Source organism: Phalangium opilio, unplaced genomic scaffold (genome assembly GCF_054372755.1).
Source record: "Phalangium opilio isolate 3A_F unplaced genomic scaffold, DU_Popi_V2 ptg000009l_1, whole genome shotgun sequence".
Classification (NCBI taxonomy): Eukaryota; Metazoa; Arthropoda; class Arachnida; order Opiliones; family Phalangiidae; genus Phalangium; species Phalangium opilio.
In genome coordinates, this window is record NW_028324146.1 from 8,129,479 (window position 1) to 8,156,867 (window position 27,389).

At 40.3% G+C, this 27,389-nt stretch overlaps 2 protein-coding genes across 2 annotated transcripts; both read left to right on the forward strand.

Moving 5' to 3' along the window:
* Positions 1–12,995: 12,995 nt before the first annotated feature.
* Positions 12,996–21,926, forward strand: LOC149713658 (uncharacterized). The gene is made up of 4 exons (XM_089844103.1): positions 12,996–13,407; positions 17,481–17,546; positions 19,100–21,429; positions 21,483–21,926. The coding sequence occupies exons 1-4, from the start codon at positions 12,996–12,998 to the stop codon at positions 21,924–21,926; spliced, it is 3,252 nt and encodes a 1,083-aa protein (XP_089700229.1).
* Positions 21,927–22,875: 949 nt separating this feature from the next.
* Positions 22,876–27,330, forward strand: LOC149713659 (uncharacterized). Its single transcript, XM_089844104.1, has 2 exons — positions 22,876–26,927; positions 26,976–27,330. The coding sequence occupies exons 1-2, from the start codon at positions 22,876–22,878 to the stop codon at positions 27,328–27,330; spliced, it is 4,407 nt and encodes a 1,468-aa protein (XP_089700230.1).
* Positions 27,331–27,389: the final 59 nt, after the last annotated feature.

The window sequence follows — 27,389 nt, forward strand, 5'->3', positions numbered from 1 at the left end:
TCAGTCGTAGTTTGAACGGTCTACCGCCGGACGCCAGCGTAAGTTAAAATTTTTACCGTTGGCTGTGTGATTTCCGCCGGTTTTTTTCGGTCGAGTGGGAATCTAGTTTAATGCCTAAGAAAGAAAGGTGTTGCTTTAAAAAGTAACATGTGCTCTTTATTAATACCAGAAGTGGTATGAGACTAGAAGTGAAGGGCTCTAGCATTGGTAATAGATCCTGGCACTAGTGAACAAATTTGAGGATTTTATGCCGCTAAAACTAGAGAGAGAAAAATTGGTCGAGTTCCAAAAACATTTCCTACCCCCTTCCCCTCAACCTAAAGCCGCAGAACACGGACCCGGCTCCTTGAATCTAGTTCGGCCGTCTACCACCGCGAGCGTCTCACGTTTTGGAGGGAAAAATTCTGAAACCGCCACTAGAGGGCCAACCGTTTGTGTTTTATCAAGTCTTTTCACTAATGCCGAGTGAAGAATTTGGTTAGCTCAATACTTCTAGTATCATACCACTTCTGTTAATACCGATCTGACTCCATTAGTTGTTACCCAAGAGAGATCATTTGGATAATTTTAACGGCATTAACTTATAGTCGTGTTAATTCGAGCTTGATATAATCATGACCAAAAGTCCATTACTTTATTCCATAAAAGTAAATAAGGCCCCATAGCTTAATACTATACGCAAATGAAATCAACTACGTCACAATCTATACAGAAACGTAAGTGATAGGTGACGTCACATATAGGCTCACTCCCGGGTTGAGAAAGTCCGTTTAAAGCTGGCGCGCAGAGAGTTATGGGATATATTATACTCACGGCGCGCGACTCCGTGGCATCGAGCAGAGAGCCAGAGAATAAAATGGCGGAAAGTTAAGTGTTTAGCTCGGAAGTCGTAACTCGGTTACTCGGGTGTGAAAGTTTATAAATATGCATAAATCTACGCAGTACAACTATTTTTTACTAAATAGAAAGAGTACTAAGGAAAAGGCTACGAACTGTAATACAATATTTTTTAAAAATAAGCCAACTTATGGAACTAAAAATGCTTCGTCTCAAACGTTGGAATTAAGCCTTGGTCAAGAAAAAAAACTTTTTTCCACTTCTACTCAGTGCAATAATATACCCCAGCCTGAAATTAAGGGTAAAATTAATAAACAAATACAAACTGATTCAAAAGTAACAAGGGCTAGTAGAGTCGATTTCGGTTGTCAAACGGATTTCGAGTACTGTTTTCGCAATGAAAAACTTTGTCACCCAGATCTACGCAAATTTCCAGTGGAAGTATAGCAGGCTTTAAATAAACCGCAATATGATGAAATTTCATTTGAGGTAATAGAATTTTTTTCCTAATTCAGTCAGTAAACTTAAGTACCTTCTCTATGCTAATTATATAGGTTAAAAGGCTTCTACGGGGAGAACAACGCAATATCATTTGTTCCAGCGCTATTAGGACTGATTGAAGAAGATATTGAACCAGTGTCGTTATTGCTTACAGTGTCTGGAAAATGCACTTTCTCCGTTGTTTTTAGACCTGTCGAGACTTTCAATTTAACATGTGGAGGAACATTTGACCAGCAAAAATTTGAAGAAGTCCTAAATTTGATGCTAAATCCAAAATATGTTTACTGTCCCGGGATTCCTGAAGAAAAGGTCAAAGGCGTTTGTAATCCCAAATTAGAAAGTTTAAGCCAACCTTTCAAGCGCTACCAGTATAAAAACTGCCAAGTTTTTCACTATTCTGAAAGTAGAAGACCAAACTTGAACCGAATTCAAAGGTGCAATGATTGCGGAAAGCTTATGACATGCTTAGGGCGAGCTCAAAAGAGAAAAGCAGAACTAACCCCGGTTTCGAAAATTAAGAGGGCACGCATAAGCAGCAATTACAAAATTTCTTATATGACACCAACAACAAAGGCCATTAGACAAAGTAAACTGCGTAGTGCCCGGAATACCCTTTTACAAAAGAATAAAAAGTTGCAGGCCCTTTTTGAAGAACGCAGTTTAACTTTAAATGAGCACCATTCTGAAGAAATGTCTAAAATTTTGCAAATTTTGAACCAAAATTTTGCTAACGAAGTAGAAAGCGCTATAAGAAGTGTAGGTGGAAATACTGATATTCAGGATGCCGTAAGAAAAAACTGGCAAAAAGATTCGGATGTGCAGCAAAATAAAGATTCCAGAGACTTTTTTACTGATCAATTAAAATGTAAAACGGGATCGAAACAAAATTCCTGGAGTTCCATATCTTATCGTATTGCCTTATCCATTTATACAAGGAGCCCAGCTGCTTACAGTGCTTTAAAATCCTTCAACATACTCCAACTACCAAGTGTTGGCTCGCTGAAGAACAAAACTAGGCACCTGAACAGTAAACCTGGAATAGATCACAACTATCTAAAAGAAGAAGCTTCAAAATATGCCAGGGAGGCTATTCTCTAAAAATCGAAAATCATTCGGATCACTCCGAATCCTTATGATTCGGATCGGGCTCATTCGGAGTGGACCGAGAAAACCGTATTCTCTAACCCCAATCCTTATCGTCATTCGGATACTTCGAAAATTTTCTCTCAATCCAAATGGACGTCACTTCCTCTTGAGCCACGTGGTACTTTTTGACGCCCACTTTTTCTTTATTGGACAATTTTATTTGGCGCGCTTTCAAATTGAAGGGATGGAAACTTTGGTTTTTCCCAAGGAGTGGAAATTTTGGGAAATGGTCTTTGTATTAAAATACAAAGCAAATTTTCTCTTTTTCGATTTCTTTTCTTAAGATAGAAACAAGTGTTTTTTTTTTCCTTTTTTATTTATTTATTTATTTTTGATAAAAAATTATTTATTTTTAAATTGCTTCATAATATTCTTTTAAAATGGTATTAAAGAACACGCTAAACAACAGTTAATATACGTCGAATTTTGAATGAAACTTAGCGTAAGTTTTAGTAGGGTTAAATATGAGGCAATGAGAACCTAGAATAACAACGTTAATTAATCGAAAATTATAATCCAATTGTGTGGATCTCGTGAGATTATGATAAATTCATTAATGTAGATCATTAGCCCTCTATCAATGGTCACACACCTACCAAAATTTAATAATTTAAATAGATGCTAAACGAAATAACCAAATTTAATCTAGCCATTATTAGTAATTGATGCAATTGGTCAAAAATAGGTGGCTCTAACTTACAAGCCCCGGTAAAAAAAATATTAAAATTAACAATTAAATCTGTGTTAAGTAATTGGATCTCGCGAAATTATCCCTTAAATGTAGGATAAATTCAACGACGTTTTTTTACCTTCAAATCTACCAAAAAGCCGTCGATCTACCTTGTAGATTTCGCCAAGGCCTAAAGCCATTTCCCGCTTTAACCTAAAATTTTGCCCACGCTTGATTTTAAGTCTCGAAAAACCCTTTGAACTCGTAAATCGCGACGGGCAATGCGATTACCATGTTCAAATCGCAAACGATGAAGCTTGAGTTGAAAAAACAAAGCAGCAATACTAAATAAAAATATGAACCGCAGCCAAAATTCCGGCGAAAGTTCCGCGAATCTAAGATTGATGGAGGGAACAGAGGCGGTAAAATCTCCGAATGCCCGATTCGGCCGTCTCTTACGCCAGCCCAATGATTCGGAGAGGTTATCTCCGGCGAAAGTTCCGCGAATCTAAGATTGATGGAGGGAACAGAGGCGGTAAAATCTCCGAATGCCCGATTCGGCCGTCTCTTACGCCCGCCGAATGATTCGGAGAGGTTATCACCGTATGATTAGGATAAGGTGCTTACAGAATACGTTTTATTTTCATTCGGAGAAATTGACTCCGAATGAAAAGATTCGGATCGAAATTCCTCCAAAAGGACCTTAGAGAATAGCCTCCCTGTTTTCAAGAGGAAAAAAATAGCAAAGGTGAAAAAGTGCCACTCGGAGAAGGCGTATTAATATTCGACGAAGTGAAGGTGATCGATAAGATCATTTGGAATTCTAAAAATCATCAATTTATTGGACTAGCAATGACTGAGGATGAATTTGTAAACTTGCATGACATTTTTGAAGGCACTACCGACAAACCAGCAACACCAGCGCAGTATATTCTACAATTTTTATGGCGTGATATGTCGTCTGAATATGATGTTATAGGGCCTTATTTTTCGTCAAGTTCCTCAGTTAAGCACAGTTTTGTTCTTACTTGCCTATACGAAACTATCCGTGTGTTTGAAGCCTACCAATTCTCAACCTTGGGAATTGTGTGTGACGAAGCGAGCGAAAACTTAACCCTTATCAAGCTTACGATGCAACATAAAAGAGGTTCATTTAACTGGAAAAAAAATGGAAATGAATATGATTTTTCTGTGGACCCCTCATTTAAAAATCCTTTCCGCCCTGGACGCTTAATTCACTGGGTCATTTGCCCAACTCATGAACTAAAAAGTCTTATTGCCGCGCTATCAGGGATGCGTGGACGCGCTTGAATGTAGTACCGTCAAAAATTTTCCAACAGGAAAATATTTTGTCAGAGCTTTTCGACTTTAATAAAAGTAGCGATGGCACAGAAGTAGAACGAATGAGAGCGTTACAATGTTATAGATATTTAAGAGCCTGCAACAAGATCTTCGAAAATGGTTTACTTTGTAAAGATAAAATAACCAGCATGGACAGTGACGTAATAAAATCATTACAAGATGGTTATCAATATTTTGAATCTTGGGCCAATGATTTGGTTACTGATGATCCAAAAATTGAATTATCTAAGCCAACACAGAAAGTGTTCCTGAGTTGGCAGACTTGGGATCTTTTAAGGATAAGTCTTTTTTTTTTAAATTTGTGTAGAGATTTTCTGTCACGATATCCTGCTTATTTTATCTCTCCAAGTCGTGTTAATGGCAGTGCTGTTGAAAGTCTTTTTAGTCAATTTAAATACGCAACAGGAAGCAAATTATCGAGTGTTAACTATTCAACAGCCCGAAAATCGGTTTTGGTTCGTAGAAACATTCATGGCCATCACAAAAACAATAGAGACTACAGAAATGTTTCTCTCTATTTAAGAGAGGCAAAGATATAGGTTAAATGACGCTTAAATGTCTCTTATTTAATGATTAATATTTTTATATTATTTCTGTCACCCTTCTAAATGAGTATCTTTTGAAATAAAATTAAAAAACCTTTTATTTTTGGTTTGAAACTTTCAATACCTCCAAAACTTAGGAACAGAACAAAGAAAATTATCACAAATATATCACGGTACAATTTTTTCAAACATAAAAAACATGTTAGGAACTTTTTCATAGGATCAACATTGTAATTTTTTCAACATCTACTTATTCTACCAAGCCTAAATTCAATTTTCATTAACTAACGCTTTAAGCTGGTTAGAAGTCCTTAATTAATTTTTAATAACTAACTTTAATCTGATTAAAAGTCATTAATTAATTTTCTTCTAACATTTCTCTCAATTCTCTCACTTTTTCTTAATGCTGAACGATTAGAGGTTATCGGAGATTCCTTTCTTTTTCTTTTTTTACCCCCTTGACTAGTGTGAAGATTTTTAATATTTCCTATCATACTTTCTTCTATTAGACTAGATGTTTCAGTGACGGCTACCTTTTCCTTTTTGACTTTTTTCCCTCTATTTGGATTATTTTTCTTAGAAATTTTGGCATCCGCTTTTTGGCATTCCTTTACCAGTTTAGTTTTCGATTTTTTTGTATTTGATGTAGGTTGACTAGAGCTCTTGTCTTTTGATTCATCAATCATACATTTCTCTTTTTCACATCCTTTTGCAACTTTAGTTTGAGATTTGATGTCTTTTTTAGAGCTTGGAGTCTTACTTGTGGATTCTGTTTTTTATTCCTCTTGGATTTTGACGAGTATAACTTGTCCCTTAAATTTTGGCCTCCTTTTTTAGTTTTTACTTTCATGTTACCAGAAACAAACTCCTCAGTTGCGGAGTGTACTATCTTCCAAAACCATATTTGAAAAAACTTTTGCTGAACATGTTCTTCCAAGACAATAGATTCCTCCGTCACAGCTTTATTGAATATTTCTTCATGTTTCGGGCGAAAAACATTCCTCCTTTCAAGTCTCTGTTTATTAACACCTGAGGAAGATGAATCAGTTTCATTTCATTAGTCATTCTGATTTCAAATGTAGCTTTGTATAGTTTTCGATTTTCAATTCTCTGCGGTAGAGTTAGATTTTTATTTTCTTTAGCTCTTTTGGTTCTTTTCCATATCTCTCCTAATGTTCCGCCTCCAAGAGTATAAAGCCCTCTTATATTTTCAGGCTCTCCTTCATAATTAATACTGGCATTTTCTTTAGGCTCAGGATTAGTTGGTCCAGTAGTTTCTTTTTTCCTTTCACGCCAAACTTCCATTGAATTATTTAGCATGTAACCAATAGGGATGCACCGATATATCGGTTATCGGTATATCGGCCGATATATCGGCCTATATTTTTCATATCGGTATCGGCCAATATCGGCTTCATGTAAACCGATATTTCCGGGAAAAATTTGACAAGAAATAAGGTACTCAATGAATACTAATTGAAACACATCACAACAAATTTATTCCCACAGTTTAACATTTCCCTTTAAAAATGCAGGGTTTTCCACAATCTCAGTTTTATCCCGTTGTTCACGACTATGAGTAGGTAATTTCCCTAGTTTCCCATACCTCCCACAAACAATCGTTGTCGACACTGACGCTCTCCAATGCGTTTTGGTACGTGTCACTAATGTACACTTTGAACTTTTCACTTGTGGTCCAAAATTTTGCTTATAACGCTACTTCTTGTTGAACAAAGAAAGGAGCTGCATTTTTACTAAAAACCAGGGAACGATTTAACTTAGACCACACCGTTTTTTTAAGGAATTTGGCTAAGGCTAAAATATGTAGCGGTACCACATTAAACGAAAGACTCGAAAGAGATGTGAAACATGTCTCTAATAAAACAAAAGAAAAACGTAAATGGTCCTAAATAATGTTGATTCTACTCTTTGAAACGATATTCATGGAGAAATATTACTTTTTTATGGGCCGATAATATCGGCCGATATATCGGCTACGAATTTCCGATATATCGGCCGGCCGATATATCGGCTGTACCCATAACGGTGCATCCCTAGTAACCAAATACACTATTTGCGTAAAAACTTAAAAGTGGTTCCAAATCTTCCGGAAAGTTTACAAGCGTGAGATCACGGATTTTCACCTTTAAATTTTCTTCAATAATTTTGGCTTCATCAAAATACTCTATTATTAACTGAGCCATGGAGTCCTTTGACCCTTTCTTCATTTTTGGATGTTCGGTTTTTATTTGAGAATCGATAGCTTCTTTAAGAGATAGAAAGGATTGTAGGAGGTTTTCAAGGTGTTCTGTCACATTTTTATCAGATATCAGCATCTGATGAAATTCTAATCTTGATTGAGATTCCTTAATGTGCAGTTCTTCATTTAGTTTCTTTTCAATATATTTGGTAATTTTTGAAGTTCTGGTGCAGCATGTATCAAAGTCTTCGCCAAGGCTTATAGTTCCGTTTGACATTTTAGGGGTTTTTGGCACGATATTTTCGTTACTTCTTTCCATGCTGACAGAATTTACTATTTAATACGACAATATTAACCAGTATAAAACATCTATTCAAACTTAAAACCTTACCTCTTTGGACTTGTATTTACATCTCGGCACTGAGTCGGCAGCGCCGAACAAAACAACTACAGCAGACGAGGAAAAGTGACTCCAAGTATTTATAAAACCACGTAGAATACTACACTTAGCTCCTTACACTGAACGTTTCCCATGATTCTTTTCGTTTTTCCAGCGCTACTAATTCTTCTTATTGCCGCAAGGGGGTTTCGAATGAGAATTTGCCGGCACGTTTGACTTGTCTTTTGCAGATAGTATTAAGCTATGGGGCCTTATTTACTTTTATGGAATAAAGTAATGGACTTTTGTCATGACTTAATAATATGTTAGGGAGCTAACATATTATTCACTCATGATATAATAGAAAAGCCTTCAACGTGTATATACACAATAGGAAAGGTAGTGAAGTCGCACAATAATGATCCCAGTAAATGGGGTGAATAGGGGTTTGAAATGGGCAAATAGTGACAAAAAATGGGGTAAATAAAGACTTGAAAAGAGGTGAATAGGGGTTTTGCAATGGTGTAAATAGCGCTTGAAATAAGGTAAATATACACTTGAAATGGGTTACATTTAGACTTGAAATAAGGTAAATATACACTTGAAATGGGTTACATTTAGACTTGAAATGGGATAAATATAGATTTGAAATGGGATAAAAAAGGACTTGAAATGAGGTAAATAGGAGTTTTCAATGGCGTAAATAGGTTTAAAATGGGGTAAATATAAGGAATTGAAATGAGGTAAATAGGGGTTTTGCAATTGTGAAAATAGGACAAGAAATAGGGTAAATATAGACTTGAAATGTGGTAAATATAGGCTTGAAATGGGGTAGATATGGAGTTGAAATGGGGTGAATAGGGACTTTAAATGGGATAAATATAGATTAGAAATTGGGTAAATAGGAGTTTCGCAATGGTGTAAATAAGGCTGGAAAAGGGGTAAATAGGGACTTTAAATGGGGTAAATAAGGGTTTTGCAATGGTGTAAATAGGGGTTTTGCAATGGTGTAAATAGCGGTTTTGCAATGGTGTAAATAAGGCTTGAAAAGGTGTAAATAGGGGTTTTGCAATGGTGTAAATAGGGGTTTTGCAATAGTGTAAAGAGGGGTTTTGCAATGGTGTAAATAGGGTTTTGCAATGGTGTAAATAGGGGTTTTGCAATGGTGTAAATAGGGGTTTTGCAATGGTGTAAATAGGGGTTTTGCAATGGTGTAAATAGGGGTTTTGCAATGGTGTAAATAGGGGTTTTGCAATGGTGTAAATATGGACTTGAAATGAGGTTAATAAGGGTTTGCAATGGTGTTAATGGATCTTGAAATGGGGTAAATATAGACTAGGAATGGGCTAATTAAGGACTTAAAATGGGGTAAATAGGGGTTTGCAAAGGTGTATTTTAGTATTATTTTAACACCATTTAATGGTATAATCGAAGGGGTTATTTTAATCCATTTATTATAATTTGAGCAACTTTTATCGAATGATGTTTTATGAATCCGTTTTTTGCACCATTCATTTTCGCTAATGGTGTTTGTAAAATATCACACTATTTTCATACAATTTCAACACATTGTCAAGGTGTACAAATACTGCGGAATAAATTTTACACCACTACAACACCTTTTAGGTACCTTAATTTAGAGTGCATAACTCCATTTTCACGTTATTTCACCATCTTTTATATGAGTCTTGCTCACCTTTTCGAGGATGAGGTTTCTTCAGTCGTTTCTTACACTTCTATTTAAGCGAAAGGTGTTTAAAAGATAACTCCATTTTCACATTATTTCAACATCTTTTTAAGGGCCTGCGAAGGTGTTATTTTATATCAATTGCGCACCTTTCCGAGGATGAGGTTTTTGTCCGCCCTTATTTACACCTTGTATTTAAGCCAATGGTGTTCAAAACATAACTCTATTTTCACATTATTTGAACACCTTTTATATGGGCCTTGCGAAGGTGTTATTTTATATCGTTTGGGTATCATTTGTGCGCCTTTTAATGAATGAGGCTTTTTCAACCCTTATTCTTACTGTTTATTTAAGCGAATGGTGTTTAAAAAATATCGCACTAATTCTATGCCATTTGAGCACCATTTAATGGGGTATTCTATGGGGTTATTTTATATAATTAAGGTATCATTTGTACACCTTTTAAAGAATTATGCTTTATAAGCCCAATTCTACACCATTCGTTTAAGCTAATGGTGTTTTTAAAATATCGAACCATTTTCGTACTATTCCGCACCTAGTCAAGGTGCACAAATAGTGCACATTGTTTTAACACCATTATGGCACTATTTAGACACCACAATTTTTTACAGTGTAGATAATGGAAGAAGCAATGGTACAGAACCCTTTCATAGTAATCCTAAGTAACAATCGAAATCAGGACAATCATGCTTGCCGGCTGCTTATATTTCCCTAATATTATTGGCTTCTTTGTGATCATACAAAAGTCTTAATTTGATAAGTAAACGAATATAAATATACTTGAATTCGATAACAAAAAATAAAAAGACGAAAAATTTATTTGAAACTTGATGTAATCGGAATTTATTCAAAGTTCGATCCGATTCAATTTTACTTAATACTTGATCTTGTCCAAATTTAATGCACCTATAAGAAAAATTTCTTTCAAATTTAAAAAAAAAACTATTTCAAAGTTTCTTTTAATTAAACTTAAGTTTTAGAAAAATCTTATTCAAATTTAATTAAAACTTTCGAAAAAATGTGAACAAAATTTAATCAAGCTTTTAAAAAGATTTCAATCAAATTTTATAAAACTATTAAAACAATTTGTTTCAATTAAAATAATACCATAAAACAAATCTGATCTAAATTTCATCAAAATATGATTTAAATTTAATCAAAATGTGATTTTTATAAAATTAATATCTGAATTGATTATATTCAACTAAGAAATCTCCCAATTCTATTCGAAGTATACAACTAGGATCAAATTATGAGCCATTTTATGGAAGTATTAGAAAAAATCTGAGCACATGTCCCGATTAGACAATTTGTCTATTGAAAGATCTGAGTCGAAATATTCTTCATGTTGAGTGTTAAACCATGGCTCGTTTCGAAAATAAATATGGTAAACTGTTTTCGATTTATCAAGGTAATGAGCCACAACGTGGACCCGAGTTCCCAACGGTAGACTCTTAAGGCTTTAGTATCAGATGTCCCATGTCCCAGAAATACTTTTCTTAACAAAACTTTTCAAATCAAAACTCCATCAAACTGGAAATATGATTTTCCTTTCACTAATACCGTATTCAACGGAGTAATTTTACTAGAGTTAAAATGTGTCTCTTTTAAAAGTGCATTATATTGCAGCTGTCTCTTTCAATACGATTCCATAATGGCAGATTGATAACACTCGTCATTTGTTGATTAAATCATGTAATCAATATGAACTGAACTGAACCGGGCCGATAGTAGGTGTAATGCAGAGGGTTATGGATAATGCTCAGGCAGTTGCCTTTCGGGGAGTCACGGAGGCTCTAATATAGTTCGGCTGCTTTAACCGGCCTAAAAGTTGAAGTTGTACACGTTCGACAGTTAATTATAGTTAAGTTAATAAAAGTGTTTTTAGTTGTTACGACGGCTTTTTATTGATTCGGAAAGTTTAAAGTGAGAGTAAAGTTAACAAATCAGAAGAGGGATGAAACGGACTACAACGAAAAGGAAGTGAAATACGGACGTCGACGGAGTACACCCTAAGCCTAGGGATATAGAGTGAGCAAAAAGTAAAGCCTAGTTGATTGATTCGGTCTTAAGAAAATTTTCAAGAGAGAAGAAAATTACGAGAAGAGCGAGTTAGATTAACGAATGCATGAGAAATTAAAAGCTAGTACAGATCAAAGATTCCTAGAAGAAGGGGAAAGGGAGGTTAGAGCAAGATTTAATATGGATAGAGCCGGGCACAAGTTTCATGGAAAGGAACCAGAGGTGGCTGGAAATTTTGGATTTGAGGGTGCTCAGGCGAGCTCGGAAGGGAATGGTGTCTCGTTAGACCAATTAGAAAGAATTATGACACATGCGATAAGTACGGCGGTGCAGCAGTCGGTGACGGCTGTCATGCAAGTACAGGGTCAATTAGCGCAAGGAGGATCTAGTCAACATCATCACTGGGGCGAGGCGAGTAACTTAATTCCCGAGTTTAACCCAGACACAAACAAACAGCAAACAGCGGAAATGTGGTGTGAGAAAGTAGATGAGATTGCCAAGGCTTATGGTTGGAGCGATGATAAGGTTATTATAACTCATGCTCTGCCCAAACTAAAAGGGGTTGCGAAGGTGTGGTATGAGGGGTTGGCTACAGTCTCGTACTCCTGGGATGAATGGAAAGATTTGCTTCAAGAATGGTTTCCATCAGTGAAGGGTACCCAGAGGTTATATAACGAAATGGTTCAGAGGGTTAAAAGGCCAGACGAGACAATAGAGCAGTATTATCATGACAAGGTGGCCAAGGCCCGGTTATGTGGGATCTCAGAAGATGCAATGGTTGATTTTTTAATTACTGGCCTGAAAGATAGACGTCTCATCACAGCTCTTAGCACCCGAGATTTTTCAACACCACAGGAGTTACTAAAGACTACCAAACAGATAGAAGATCGATTAGACTTAGTCAGTGACCCCAAGGGAGTTAGTTATGATCTGAGTAGGAAGGACAGATTTAGAAGTACTAGGCCACATCAACCCCAAGGCCCAACTGGCAATAAGCCACAGATGCAGGTAGCTAGGGGTAATTCCCAGCAAGAGGATCTGGGAAATCGTCGTAGACCGAAGTATAATGGCCAGGGGGAGCCCTTGTGTTTTAACTGTTTCCAATATGGTCACATGGGGAAAGACTGCCAACAACCAAGGATGCCAAGGTGTGGGAAATGTGCTAAGTTTGGGCATGAGACGAAAGACTGCAAGTCAGGGGCAGTACTTCACTTGGGGTCAGGGAAGTTGAACGATGATGGGAACGAGAAGTATTTCAAGGAGGGCCGAATTAACGGCAAGGACATAAGATGTTATTTGGATTTCGGTAGTAAATGTGTGCTGATCCGTAAGCAGAATGCGGAATGGTTGGGGTGCCAGGTGGAACCTGTGTTACCGGAATTTGTTATTACCGGATTTGGATCTGGAAGAACGAAGCCGGTGGGCCGGTTTCGAGCCTTCTTGGAAGTAGATCAGGCTAAAGGTTGGGTGACAGAAGAAAAACGAATTCTCGCTATAAGGGCCCATATGTGGTGACCAAGAACCTTGGGTTTGATAGATATCAGATCGAGGATTTGCCAGAAACACAGAGAACGAATAGATTCTATAGGAACGTTGCACCAATCGACAAGCTAAAAAGATGGTGCATGTTTGACGAGTATGATGAACTCGAGTCGGGCTCTAGCGATCCTGAAGAGCCAGTTCCAGTAGTTCCGGATAAATCAGTTCCAGTAGTTCCTGAAAAGCCAGTTCCAGTAGTTCCTGAAAAGCCAGTTCCAGTAGTTCCTGAAAAGCCAGTTCCAGTAGTTCCTGAAAAGCCAGTTCCAGTAGTTCCTGAAAAGCCAGTTCCAGTAGTTCCTGAAAAGCCAGTTCCAGTAGTTCCTGAAAAGCCAGTTCCAGTAGTTCCTGAAAAGTCTGTCGCAGTAGTTCCTGAGTCAACGACCCCTGGTGGTCAAGTTTCGGTTGGTGCGAATCAAGATGACGGTGCGCCTGAGGCGGGCATGCAGAGTAGACGGAGTACGCGTAAACGGACTCAACCAAGTTACTTAAAGGATTTTTGTACGAGGAAATAGTTAGGGGTGTTGAGGTTGTTTTATTTGATAGTTAGAATTTTAGTTGGTACAGTAGGAAAGACATTATGGAAATGTAATCCGAGTTTTATGATTGCGAGAAATTTTATTGTATCAGTTAGCTAAGACAGGAGCCTTAGGTGTGGTCAGGATGGTCGATTGTAATCAATATGAACTGAACTGAACCGGGCCGATAGTAGGTGTAATGCAGAGGGTTATGGATAATGCTCAGGCAGTTGCCTTTCGGGGAGTCACGGAGGCTCTAATATAGTTCGGCTGCTTTAACCGGCCTAAAAGTTGAAGTTGTACACGTTCGACAGTTAATTATAGTTAAGTTAATACAAGTTGGGAAAACCAAAATATTACCTCTCCGTGTCAAGAGGTCTACTACTACAAACTTATTTACCTAGATATGGAATTATTTCTTTTTTTTGAAGTAAAAATTTACGAAATATTGAAGCAGTATTCCAAACATAGCGAATGTACAGTAAAGCAGACGACATTTTACATCCAATAAGGATAAATCTTGGACACATGGAAATCAGTCAATGGGGAAAAGAACAGGAAATGAAGTCTGCGCTTCAGCTGTTTAGCCTATATTCTGATAGCTACATTCACAACTGGTTTGCAGTGTAAACACTATCGTCTCGTCTCACCTCAACAATATTCTTAGTTTGCCAACATGAATGTTAACGTTAAATAACACCAAAGCTAAATTGTAGCTAGACACACTAATAGTCAATGCGCACCATAAAGAGAATAATAAGTCTGAAGCTACTACCCGTTCACCATTAGCCCTTTTACTAATTAAATTGCCACCATGATCTTTTCTTCCATTATAAAATCTTTACATGATTATTTAAGAGTGTATTTAACTTTCGGCTCACTCTGAACCGTTGATGTCTCTTCATTACAGACACGAAAATCAAAGCCACAAGTTTACTTCACCTCAGGCCTCAATTATTCACTCTTTATTTCACTAAGCCTATTGCGGATAATACTTGTTATACCCGCCGGAGTCTAGGTCATAGTTTTCTTCATGTAATCACTAAACCAAGGATTATTCTATATACAGATGTAGTATAGCTTAAGCAATATGTAAACAGCCATTTCAAATAACAATATTAAAAAAACTCTTTGGAATATCAAAATGAAACAGAGCTTTAAAGCTACAAAAGTACTTAATGCATCATAATTACGAAAAATATATTCACTTTATATTATGGAAAAAGGGAATATTAAGGTTCTGTATGATTTCTTAACACATCAACACAAGGCTAACTGCTAACGCGACGCACTAGTGTAACAATGGACGGACACACACAGACACAAGGAGTATAAACCCATTAGTGGAAGCAGTATTTTTTTTCCGAAACAATCTCGCTTATGTTTATCCTCTCTAAACTTCGCTAAAAACGTATTACTACTACGTAAAATATTAACAGACAGGCATTAAAGAAGGAGCGCAATATTATCCATATTTTCATTTCATATACAGAGAAAAGAAATTGTTATGTTTCTGAGAGGAGCTTCCCATTTTGGTTGTTGTTTTGAAAAATACATCGCAATGCACGGGCCTTGATAGATATAGGAGGCAATGAATGAAATATATCGCATGCACGGGCCTTGGCAGATATAGGAGGCGATGATAATCTCTCTCTTTGCACGAGAGGTTTATCTTTAATATTTAAATAAATATAATTATTTTTAATTATTTTAATCTTCAATAATTAACATTAATAAAAGTTAAATCGTTTAAAATAAAGTTAAACCTATTATCTTCTCAAACTTTGCTAATATTGACGTTTAAATTGAAGGGTACCCCTCTTGCCCACTTTCTTCAAATTTTGGGGTATATATACGATTCGTTTCCATTATAATAGTAAGGAAAAAGCGCAATTGCGAAAACCTTTGGTGGCGATCCCACCTTAGGGAGGCTAGACGTTTCTCGTAACCCTAGCTGATCGCCGCGTATATCCTAAAACCAAACGATGATAATGGAGTAGAAGCCAATGATACAGATTGGTGTCTATGTGGAATAGACGGAAGACCAGTGGATGGTGGTGTTAGAAGCCAGTGTAAGTGCAGACTGGTGTCAATGTGGGATTGACAAAAAACAGAAGATGGTGGTGATAAGAAGCCAGTATGTACAGACTGGTGTCCAAGTGGAACGGACGAAGACCAGAAGATGGTGGTGATTAGAAGCCATTATGTACAGACTGGTGTCCATGGGGATGGATGAAGAACAAAATATGGTGGTGATTAGAAGCCAGTAAGAACAGACTGGTGTCTGTGTGGGATGGACAAAGACCAGAAGATGGTGGTGTGAGAACTCAAGTAGAGGAGCCATTTCCGTGACTGCGAAAGCAGTTCGGAAATGGCGAACACGTTTGCTCCGATACGCAAACTGCGAACGCGGTCACGTGGGTGTAACAACGGACAGACAGACAGACACACAGACAGACACACACACAGACAGACACACACACAGACACGGCCGTTACAGAACCTCTCCTGGACTACGTCACACGGAGAGGTAAAAAGTGTTTTTAGTTGTTACGACGGCTATTTTATTGATTCGGAAAGTTTAAAGTGAGAGTAAAGTTAACAATCAGACATAAATATTATCGCAAAGAATATATGTGTGTTCTTTGTGCAGAGTCACTATTCCTTAATTGGTTAGGTGAAGGTTTGCGACAGGGTTTGGTTGAATTTTTCTCAACATTACGCAAACTTTGAGCTATTCTGCCTCTAGGAACGTAGTTTTTTCGGCGCATTTTTTTAATGCATCATTTTATTTGATTTCAAAGTTGTAAAAAAGTTAGTTTAAAAAAAAAAGAAAATAAAATCATCGTGCAAGCATTCCATAGTTGGTAGTTTTAAGACTATTTAGTGTCCAGTTCCTTAAAACACCCGGGCCACGCCGTATAATTGCGGATATTTTTCAGTTTTAGATAAAAAGGTTTGTGTGAAATATGGCGTCTTAGGTCTTTGTTGCTTAATGGTGAAAATACATGTCGCGTCACCGAATTAGACGAATGACAAGTGGAATTGCAGTGAAAACGAAATAGTCCATCTAGCTCTGTGAAATGAAGGTTTACTTTGGTTGTTGACCTATATAAAACCTGTTGAAAACACGGCCAACCAACCAGTTAGCCGAAAACCCAAAACCTTCCATCGATAGAGTTGACCCATGCTTTAGGGATGTCTTTATCGATCTGACTAATAGGTACGTGTAGGCGTAGTGGACTTCGAGCGCCTTCTCACTAGAACACCCAACAACATCGAGAGATATCGTGCCAGTAACCCATACTCTTCTCATCACAGCCTTCTCGAGGTTCCATACAGGAGTTATATAATGTACTTTCTGCTCACACTTATGGAGATTATTACACACACACGCTAATAACACTTTGTTTGTATTTGTTGTTAAAATGCATTGATAACACTCTGTAAGAGAAGTAGCGCGGTACTTAGATAACTTGTTGGCATTATTATCCATACATCGTTTTTAAGGTAATTTATAGAGGATACAAAAAAGGAGACGAGCTTTATAATACTCTATCGCTCCTGCCTGATAAGCATCTTCCCAAACTTTGGAGGATTCAGGATCCGGTCTCCGGTTTCCTGCTCAAGACAAGGTTTTGTAACTGATATGGTTGACTTTTTCCAAAAGTTTGATTTTGAAGTTAAAATACATCTTTCGTTCCAGTATAACCAAAGCCTAACTAATCCTCAACCCGACTTAATCTAACCGAACCTGAACAAAACCTAATAGTATAAACGCATTTTATCTTTTGTTAGCCATACCTTTGATTGTAAAAACAACTTGTGTAAAAACACCCAGCCTATACAACATTTTTAACCAGCTGTTCTAATATCAGGGGATAATTGGTTTCATTTCTCTTGAAATCTCGTTGCGTAGTCAGAGCCGCGCTTTCCCAGCTAGTAGCTGAAGCCACTTAACGCGGCATCGATTTTTAAGCTAAGCTCCAGACGGGAAATATCATAATCTCCCTTGGCCTTAGTCCGCCCCGATTTAGACCATCATATTAATCTTAGCCTATCACCGGAAGCAACTCATCCACGAGCATCAAGCCACCGTCATGGAAACGTGCGGAAATATATGTATATGGTTATCCTGGTCAAGGTTGCCACAAAAAAATCCGAAAATAATTCCTCGTCAACTTTTCTACGCATTCTCTGTTTCTTTTGATATTTTTGGCAAAAAGCTAGTTGTCAATGTTAAGAGCGTATTTCTTACAAACCGATCAACTCTTCACTTTTGAATGTATTTATAGTAAACCCGCAAAGCTTGAAAGGTTAATCCCAACAAATTTTACCCACAAAATTATTATACTACCTTGACTTTGTTAAAATTCTTAAAATACCTTAATTGAACTGTGTCAATCGTGTGATTATTATTGTTGTTTACCAAGGTTAAGTTTTTTGAACTAGTTAGTCTAGAAGCAAAATATATCTGAGATAATAAATTAATTATATACTTACATTCTACTAACAGCAAAGTAACCCAATGTTTTCCGTCATTACATTTTGGAATGACATTGTAAAAGATGGCATGGAAATAAAAAACTAATCTCCGGACTGGTCCCACCCTTTGTTCTCCCATAGATTTGCAATTTATAAACTGGTCCCTAGGAGCAGTAACCCCCACTTCTCGAATTTAAAAACTAGTAAAAGCAATTAATAAACTGGTTTTCGACCAGTGGAAGTGTGCTATTTCCCAGACTGTCCCCTAGTCCTGGTTCCAGTATAAAATCGTCTTCTAGTTTAACTGCTAAATTGTTTTCATGAAATCTCTTTCTTTCCCGAGTGCACGACCCTAACTCTAACAGTCGCTTAAGTTCGAGTAATACTGGTATAATATTGTAAGCTTGTTAAAAAGTAAATCAGTCGTGAACTGAATTTCTGTATTTTTATATTACTTTTATTTTGTATTCATTTTAATTTTGTATTCTGTATTTTTCTGTATTTACTTATTGAGATTGTGAACTTTTGGAAGCACGTCTTTGGTGGTACAAAATTTTCCATGATTCAAGCGAATCTCGAGCGACGAGAAAAGAGGACCACCAAAGACGGGGACTTTCCATTCCTAGCGCGGTAGCCTCTCTCTCTCTCGACCAACATGACTAAGAGGGTTTTTACGAACAAATAAAAGGTGAAAGGCTTAAAGAAACCAAGAGAGAGAGAGGGGGCATTGGCGACAAATTTTCTTCACTTCGAACTAAGAACTCGTACGCGTATACACGAGAATTTTTTCTGCTACTCTAGCAGTGCGCGTATGGAATAATTTAAATTTACTTAACGATTATCATTAAAGAACTGTGTTTTTGTTACTAATTGGTGCAGTTTTTTGGACTAATTCAACTCGGCCCTTAAACCGAATAAAACTTAGTAAATGTTGTATTTTCAGTCGGCAACATTTATAGCGAAAAAATAGCTCTCCCCTATAGCTCACGGTAAACCTTCCCCACATTATGGTGCCGAAACCCGGGAAGTAAGGCGAGTGTGAACTTTAAAACTACCATTAACTTAAAGTGATATTATCGTAAGGACTAAAACGAAGTCAAAATGGCGGAATCGGCGACCGAACTTAAAAGACCAATGAGAACGCGAAAGGTCCTACGCGTATCAGTGCAATCAGTGATAACACGGTCGAGGCGGAAATGAAAAACGAACACCCAAAGGTCGAAGCTTTCGAGCAAGCGATTGCTTTGTTGGACTCAAAGAGCCAGAATTAAAGGCTCTCGACGAACAAATACAGACTATAATGGAGGATACAGAGACGGAGGAACGATTGGAGCAGGAGCTACAGGAAGCGATCGTGATGGCGAAAAGGTTGGTCATATCCCGTAACCGGGCCAAGAGATTCATAGGCAAAGAAAATCAACCACATCGTGGAACTACACATCCCTACCAGTCACCTTTAAGACCTCCAAGTGCCCAAAGCGAAGAAAGAAGCTTATCAGTGCGCCTTCCCAAGTTGGAAATTCCAAAATTCAACGGGGACTTCTCCAAATGGCAATGCTTCTGGGGACAATATGAAGCTTCCATCCACAACAACGAACTCCTAGGAATCTCAGATAAGTTTACATATCTTAAGGGTTTAGTGGAGGGTGAAGCCGCGGTTTCTATAAAAGGGTACACATTAACTGAAGCGAACTATTTCGCGGCTATTAAACTTTTGAAAAATCGGTACGGCAAAAAATCCGTAATCATAAGTGAACACAAAAGCAATCTATTAAATATGCCGGCAGTTTCTAGTGCGAACGATATAAATGGACTTAAAAAACTGAACGACACATGCGAAGTTCAAGTGAGAAGCCTAGAGGGGTTAAACGTTCCCCAAGAACATTACGGTTCATTTTTAGTCCATATTCTGGGTGGTTTACTACCTCCAGAAATGGTTTTAGAATTTAGCAGAAATAGAGAGGACGAAGAGAGTGAATGGGAAGTGGAGGAGCTATTGCAATTTATAAAGAGAGAAATTGTATGTTTGGAGCGGGTTAATGCGGTTAAGAGAATAGACAAATCCAAAGAGCATAAAAAACCAGTAGAAAAACCGAGCTTTCAATCTAGACATACAAACTTTGCAGTGAAGCAAAGTATTCCCACTGTCGCTGCCTTGCATATTGGCCTTAATGAGCAAAACAATACTACATACCAGGGAAATAATTTATGCCCAATTTGCGATAGCTCTGACCACAACCCAATAAATTGTACCTTGTCTATAGTTGAACGTAGAAAGAGAGTTTCGGACAAAAGGCTTTGTTTTATATGTATGCGAGGGCGGCACAAAGCATCAAGGTGCCATTATAGATATCGAAGTTGTGGTTCGTGCGGGAGAAAGCATAATCCAGCCCTATGTGAAGGTGATACAAACACCGCCCCCCACCAAAACGTCCAGCCGCGTCAGTCCACTACCGGACATCCACAAAATAACGGTGCTACAGCGGATTCGGGAGCGCGACAAATTTCAGCAGCGGCAGTCGTAGCGACATCTATAGCTAAAACTCATCCTAAGGAAGAAATCCTTCTTCAAACAGCGCGAGCCAAAGCGATTGGTCCAACAGGAGACTTCCAAAAGACTAGAATATTTTTCGACGGAGGCAGTCAAGCCAGTTTTGTTACGCAATCTCTCTCCCAAAAACTAAATCTGAAGGTCATAGGAGAGCAGCCCATCAATGTACACAAGTTTGAAGGGGAAGCCCCTGTTAGAACGACCCGAAAAATAGTTGAACTTAGGATTCAACACGAAAGCGATCCATCCAGAGCTACCGTAATTCGAGCGTTTGAAGCGAAATCCATTTGTGGAGCCGTATTCTCAGTACCTAGTGCAGACTTAATCGGCGAAATGGAGACACGCGGATTAGAAGTAGCTGACTATCCTAACGGAGATGGAAATCAAGAGGGAAATCCTATAGAAATACTAATTGGGTCCGACCATTTTTGGGAAATTGCAAGCGGAAAGACGGAGAGACTAGAAAAAGCCCTAGTAGCCCTGGATACGAAATTCGGATGGGTGGTGCAAGGGCCCACCGGAATCACTACGATGTCTGAGGAAATAGCGTCAACCATAGGCGTAAACCAAGTTACCATAACAAGGGACGTACTAGAGCATATCCCTTCCGAATCTGAAGAATCCCTATCAAACCAGATTCGATCCTTGTGGGAGTTAGATGCCATGGGAATTATTGAGACTGGAGAAGCCAATAATTTAGAGAACCACGAAACCTTGAAACAGTTCGAGCAGACAATAACTTTTGACCAAGGGCGATACCAGGTGGTCTTTCCTTGGAAGAGCAACAAAGACCAGTTGGGCGACAACTATGTAATAGCGCGAAAAAGAACCGAAAATCTATTACGAAGGCTAAGAGCAAACCCGAAGCTATTTAAAAACTACAATGACGTCATAGTCGAGCAGATAAGAACGGGAATTGTTGAAGAGGTACCACCCGAAGAAGCCATCGTTTCAGACCCAAATCGAGCGGTATATTATATCCCTCACCAAGCAGTATCAGGGAAGATAAAGACACCACAAAGACTCGCGTCGTCTTGGACGCGTCTTCTCACACGAGCGGCATACCATCGCTAAACGATTGTATGGAATCGGGACCGAGCTTAATACCAGACCTCTTTGATATACTAATTAGATTTCGCGAACATCGAGTAGCTTTAAACGGAGACATTGAGAAGGCATTCCATCAAATTTGTATCAAACCGGAAGACCGCGATGCCCTACGTTTCTTATGGGTCAAGAACCTAGAATCTGAAAGCGATAAAGAGCTGACGACGTACCGCTTAACTAGGGTACCCTTTGGTGTTACCGCTAGTCCCTTTTTACTGTCAGCTACCATCAAGCACCACGTGAAACAATACCAAGATTCTAATCCAGCAGCGAGCAAGACCCTCGCGAGAGACCTTTACGTAGACGATTTGTTTACTGGTGGAAAAAACTACCAAGAAGCCTACGCTCTACGGCTCTAGCCATCGACTCGGCAAAAATTATGAATGACGCAGGAATGAACCTTCGCAAATGGAGGAGCAACTCTAAAGAACTTAAAGCGCTTTTAGGAATTCAGCAAGAACCGGAAACGAAAAATGACTCGCTGACTAAAACTCAATCTGTTAAGGTTTTAGGGCTTTCCTGGAACGAAGAAAATGATACTCTTATTTTTGACGTTAGCGCCCTTCTACAATTCCTAACAACCAATGGCAGCACTAAGCGATTCGTCCTAAAAGCAGTAGCCAGAATTTTCGACCCCCTCGGGTTTTTAACGCCGTTCACTATAAGGGCAAAAATTCTTATGCAGGCACTATGGCAAAAAGGCCTACAATGGGATGAGAAATTGCCAGAAGACATAGCGGAGAAATTTCAAACGTGGTGTGAAGAGTTGCCTAACATTCGCTACGTACAAGTACAAAGGTTTTATCTCCCAAAGGCTCCAGAGAAAATGTCAAACCCAACCGAACTCCACTGTTTCGTAGACGCCAGCGAAAAGGCTTACGCTGCGGTTGTCTATTTGCGCTACAAAGACCTCAGCGGAAATTATTGCGCCACTCTCGTTGCATCAAAGGCAAGGGTAGCGCCCTTAAAGAAACTTACGCTTCCTCGTCTAGAGCTTATGGGTGCAGTCATAGGTGCAAAACTTACCAATCGTTTACAAGGGCAATTAGAGACGAAACTGTTATATATATGATATAGACTTATGGATAACATAGACTTATGTAAACAGTTAACTTATAAATAGATCATAACTTTATGTAAATTAGGACAAAGGTCAGACCTAAATAGATAAGAGCTGATAACAGCCAACTATATAAACGACGGGCAACCTACCCCGAATTGTAGTTTGTTTAGACCATTAAACGATGTTACCAGTAACTGAATAAGTCTCGCCGTTCTTCCTTAATATTACATGGTGTCAGAAGTAGGATGTCGTCAACATCTTTCAAAAGCCCGGAGCCATTTAACCCAAGTTCCAGTAATCCCGCAACGGACTGGACAGAATACCGTGATGCTTTCAAGATCTACGCCCTAGCAGCCAAATTGAGCGACGAGTCGCCTGCCGTCCAAATAGCGATCTTTCAGCACATCCTTGGTCCCGCCGGACGACGCGTGTACAACACCCTCCAGATACCAGATCCGCCGGCCATAACCCTCGATCGGATCTATGCAGCATTTGACGCCCATTACGCACCATACAAAAATCTCATAGCGGCCCGATACACGTTTTTCACGACCAAGCAAAGTCAGCACCAGACACTCGGATCCTACATCACGGACATCAAAACCAAAGCCGCCACATGCGAATTCGGTGACCTCACGTCATCATTAATCTGTACCCAAATAGTCATCGGTATAAGAAACGAAAACCTCCGGAAAGAACTCTTAGCCAATAGACACCTCACGCTCGACCAAGCCATAGCCGTCTGTCAGGCCACCGAAGCAGCAGCACAGCACGCCACAGCCATAACGGTTTCACAGAATAGCGACCAGTCCGCAATTAACACAATCGACGCCATCTACAGCGCGAATCACCGTCAACAGCGCCCGCAACAACACGGAGCCAGCAGCTATCGACATCGCGGCACAACATTCCAGCGTCTTCCTTCGCACCAACTCAATCACGACACTTACCAAACGCGACGCGATGGTCCTACAGCCCACAATCAGCGACGTCACATACGCCCGCTCCCAGAAACACAGTCCCAACAAACCTCACGCTGTAGAAATTGTGGCACGGCTCACCATCACCGCGCCCGTTGTCCAGCCCAAGAAGCACGCTGCCACAAATGCTCACGCATAGGGCATTGGGCCTCGTCCTGCCGATCTAGAGGTCTCAACGAGGTCACACTCCATACGCACCGCACACCATATCACGGTGAGTCACAAGACGATTACAGCGCCCACGACCAAGAAGATGCCACCTCGTCTCCATTACACTACGAGCATGACATGAACCTCTCACCATACTGCGACGCTCTTACCCTCCATTGCCACGACATGAGTGCAACCCCAGCCCAGGCCAACGAGTGGTTCGATACAATCTACCTAGCGAATTTTCCAGTACGCATGAAACTTGACACGGGCTCTCAGGTGAATATCATCCACCGCGGAATATACAACCGTTTTCCCATCAAACCTACACTGCATAAACCACCATACGCCGTTAAAGCATATTCAGGCCACTGCATCGAAATCATAGGCGTAATATACGTGCAATGTGCGTCCTTCGCAACAACGTCAACACAGTGTTTCTACGTCACGCCACATCCGTCGGTTCCCATCCTTGGCGCCGACGCTACAGTCGACCTCGGACTGGTTACACGTGTAACGAATCTACCGCCACCACCAAAGCAAGCAGTGAAGTCCAGTTCATCATATCCCACATCAACACCGCCTCGCACCATCACAAGTATTGACACCGTCCACTCAACGAAACCCGAGCCCCTGCATCGACGCATACAAGGACCAATCCCTCCGCCCCATATTATAGACCAAATGACTCCCGACGAGATCGTCCACCAATACAACGACGTATTTGATAGAATCGGCAAACTACCAGGCAAGCATAAGATCCTTCTGAAACCAAACGCAACTCCGTCAATTAGCGCTCCTCGCCAGATACCCCACGCTCTCCAGCAGCCTGTTGCAAAGGAACTACAACGCCTCCAGACACTCGGCATCATTGTACCAGTAACGGAGCCCACGGACTGGGTCCACCCAATGGTTGTGATAAGGCAAGACCACAAACCAATACCAGTACGCATCTGTATCGACCCAAGGAAGTTAAACCCAGCAATCCGGCAGGAACCATACCCAACCCCAACGGCCCAAGAAATCTTCGCAAACCTCCACGGAGCCGAGGTTTTCACCGTTCTCGATGCCCAAAGTGCATTCTGGCAAGTAGAGCTAGACGAGGCGAGTTCATACTTGTGCACGTTTGCGACACCATTTGGGAGATTCCGATTCGTTCGTCTTGCCCTAGGCATATGCACCTCCTCATCAATCTTCCAGCGCATAATGCACACAATATACCCACCATCGCAGAATCCAAATACGCACATTTCTACGGACGATTTCCTCATAGCGACAACCAAAAATCAGCATAACAGGGCCTTGGTACGAATCCTCCACTTAGCTCGACAGAACGGCCTTACATTTAGTTCAACAAAGATGCAGCTAGCGGTCACGAAGATCACATACCTTGGACTCACAATATCGCCCCAAGGACTAGAAATCGCGCCCACCAAGACGCAGGCCATTCAAGCCATTCCATCACCATCAGATCGAACCGAACTCCAGCGATTCCTGGGAATGGTGAATTTCTTGGCCAAATTCGTACCGCAACACTCAACAGAGGCTGCACCATTACGCGCATTATTAAAGAAAAACACCACCTTCGTATGGGACGAAAACGCGGAAGGCACATTCAACAACTTGAAACGACTTATCACGACAGCCCCGGTTCTTGCATTCTATAATCCAAAGGAACCAAGCCTGATTTCCGTGGACAGCAGCAAGATTGGCGTCGGAGCCGTTCTAATGCAGAGGAATAAACCCATCGAATACGCATCAACGTCATTCACGCCAACCCAATGCAACTACGCACCAATCGAAAGGGAACTACTGGGAATAGTATACGCCTGCGAGCGATATCACTACTACGTGGTCGGAACAAGTTTCACGGTAGAAACGGATCACCGGCCATTAATAGCCATCATCAAAAAACCACTGCACTTACTATCCCCAAGGCTCCAGCGCCTAGTTTTGAAGCTGTCAAGATACAACCTACATCTGAGGTACACGCCAGGATCCCAACTGCATGCTGCAGACGCCCTGTCGCGGGCACCGAGACGCGAAACGGACATCAATACCCCCTACTTGGAAGGACCAGCAGTGATGTTACACTCCACCACCACGGCACTCTCAGACGACAAGATCAGAACCATCAAGCAGGCAAACGCGACGGACACAACCTCGCAAACACTCCTCCATCACATCCGACTGGGATGGCCACAAGCGTATAACAAATTGCAACCCGCCCTTCGACCATTTTGGTCCGTAAAAGAAGAACTACACGAGAGCCAAGGGTTAATCTACAGAGGCGGGTGCCTTTACATTCCGCCGAGCCAGCGAAACCATTTCCTGATAGAAATTCACTCAGCCCATCAAGGGACAAACGCCTGCATAGCGAAAGCCCGTTTGCACGTATACTGGCCCCAGATGAGAGAGGACCTAATAAATCACATAAAGCAGTGCGACACTTGCCAACGACGTGAACGAGCCAACATTCCGTCACCATTAACTCCACATCCCATACCCCATCGACCGTGGGAAGTTGTAGCAACGGACATATGCCACGTAGACGGAACTAAAATCATCATCTTAGTCGACTACTTCTCCAAATTCGCAGAGGCGCAAGAAATGGGCACGACCAACACAGAAGCAGTCGTAAAGTTCTTGATGGCACACTTTGCACGCCACGGAGCACCACAGACTCTGATATCGGATAATGGCCCTCCCTACAACGCAAGTGCGTTCAGCGATTTCCTACGTGAATGGGGCGTACGCCACGTCACATCAAGCCCGCATCACCCCCAATCTAATGGTCTCGCGGAGCGAACTGTTCAGACGTTGAAGAATATGCTGATCAAGTCCCAACATGACGGTAAAAACCTCCAGCAGGTGCTAATGGAGTACAGGGCCACTCCGATAGGATTGCTTCCGTCCCCGGCGGAAATGCTCATGGGCCGCCGAATCCGAACCCCGCTAACATCGACAACGGAAGCCTTACGACCCCGCTTCCCTATAAAAAATATCCAGTCAGCCTTGCAAGAAAGACAACACAAAATGGTTCAATCCCAGAGAGTGGCACGTCAACCACAACCAGCCAACCTAACCCAAGGGACCAGAGTATACCACTACAAAGGGCCGCGAAATTGGGGAAAAGCCACCGTGGAATCCAAAGCACCGGAACCACAGTGATACATTATTCGCACGGAGGACAACCAAGTCCTGCGCCGCACCAGGCATCACCTTCGCCCAGTCGCCCACACTACACCTCAAATGCCGAGAACCAGTTCAACCAGCCAGACGTCACCTAAGAAACCCAGGATCCCGCACAGAGCAAGCTCCAGTCAAGCCACAACAACGCGACGAACTATATACCGGAGGGAAACGAGAGACAACCAAAACAGTAATACCCCCGGAATCGCCACAACTCAACCTCAACCTCAAATGACCGTACCACCAACACACCACATACGGCCGACACCATTCCCGAATGCGACGCCACCATTCCCGAACACAACGGTCATCCAACCAAATACAAGACCCCGAAGAGAAACCAAGCCGCCTCAGCGATATCAAGCCGGATACAATTAAAATGGAGAAAGGAAGATGTTATATATATGATATAGACTTATGGATAACATAGACTTATG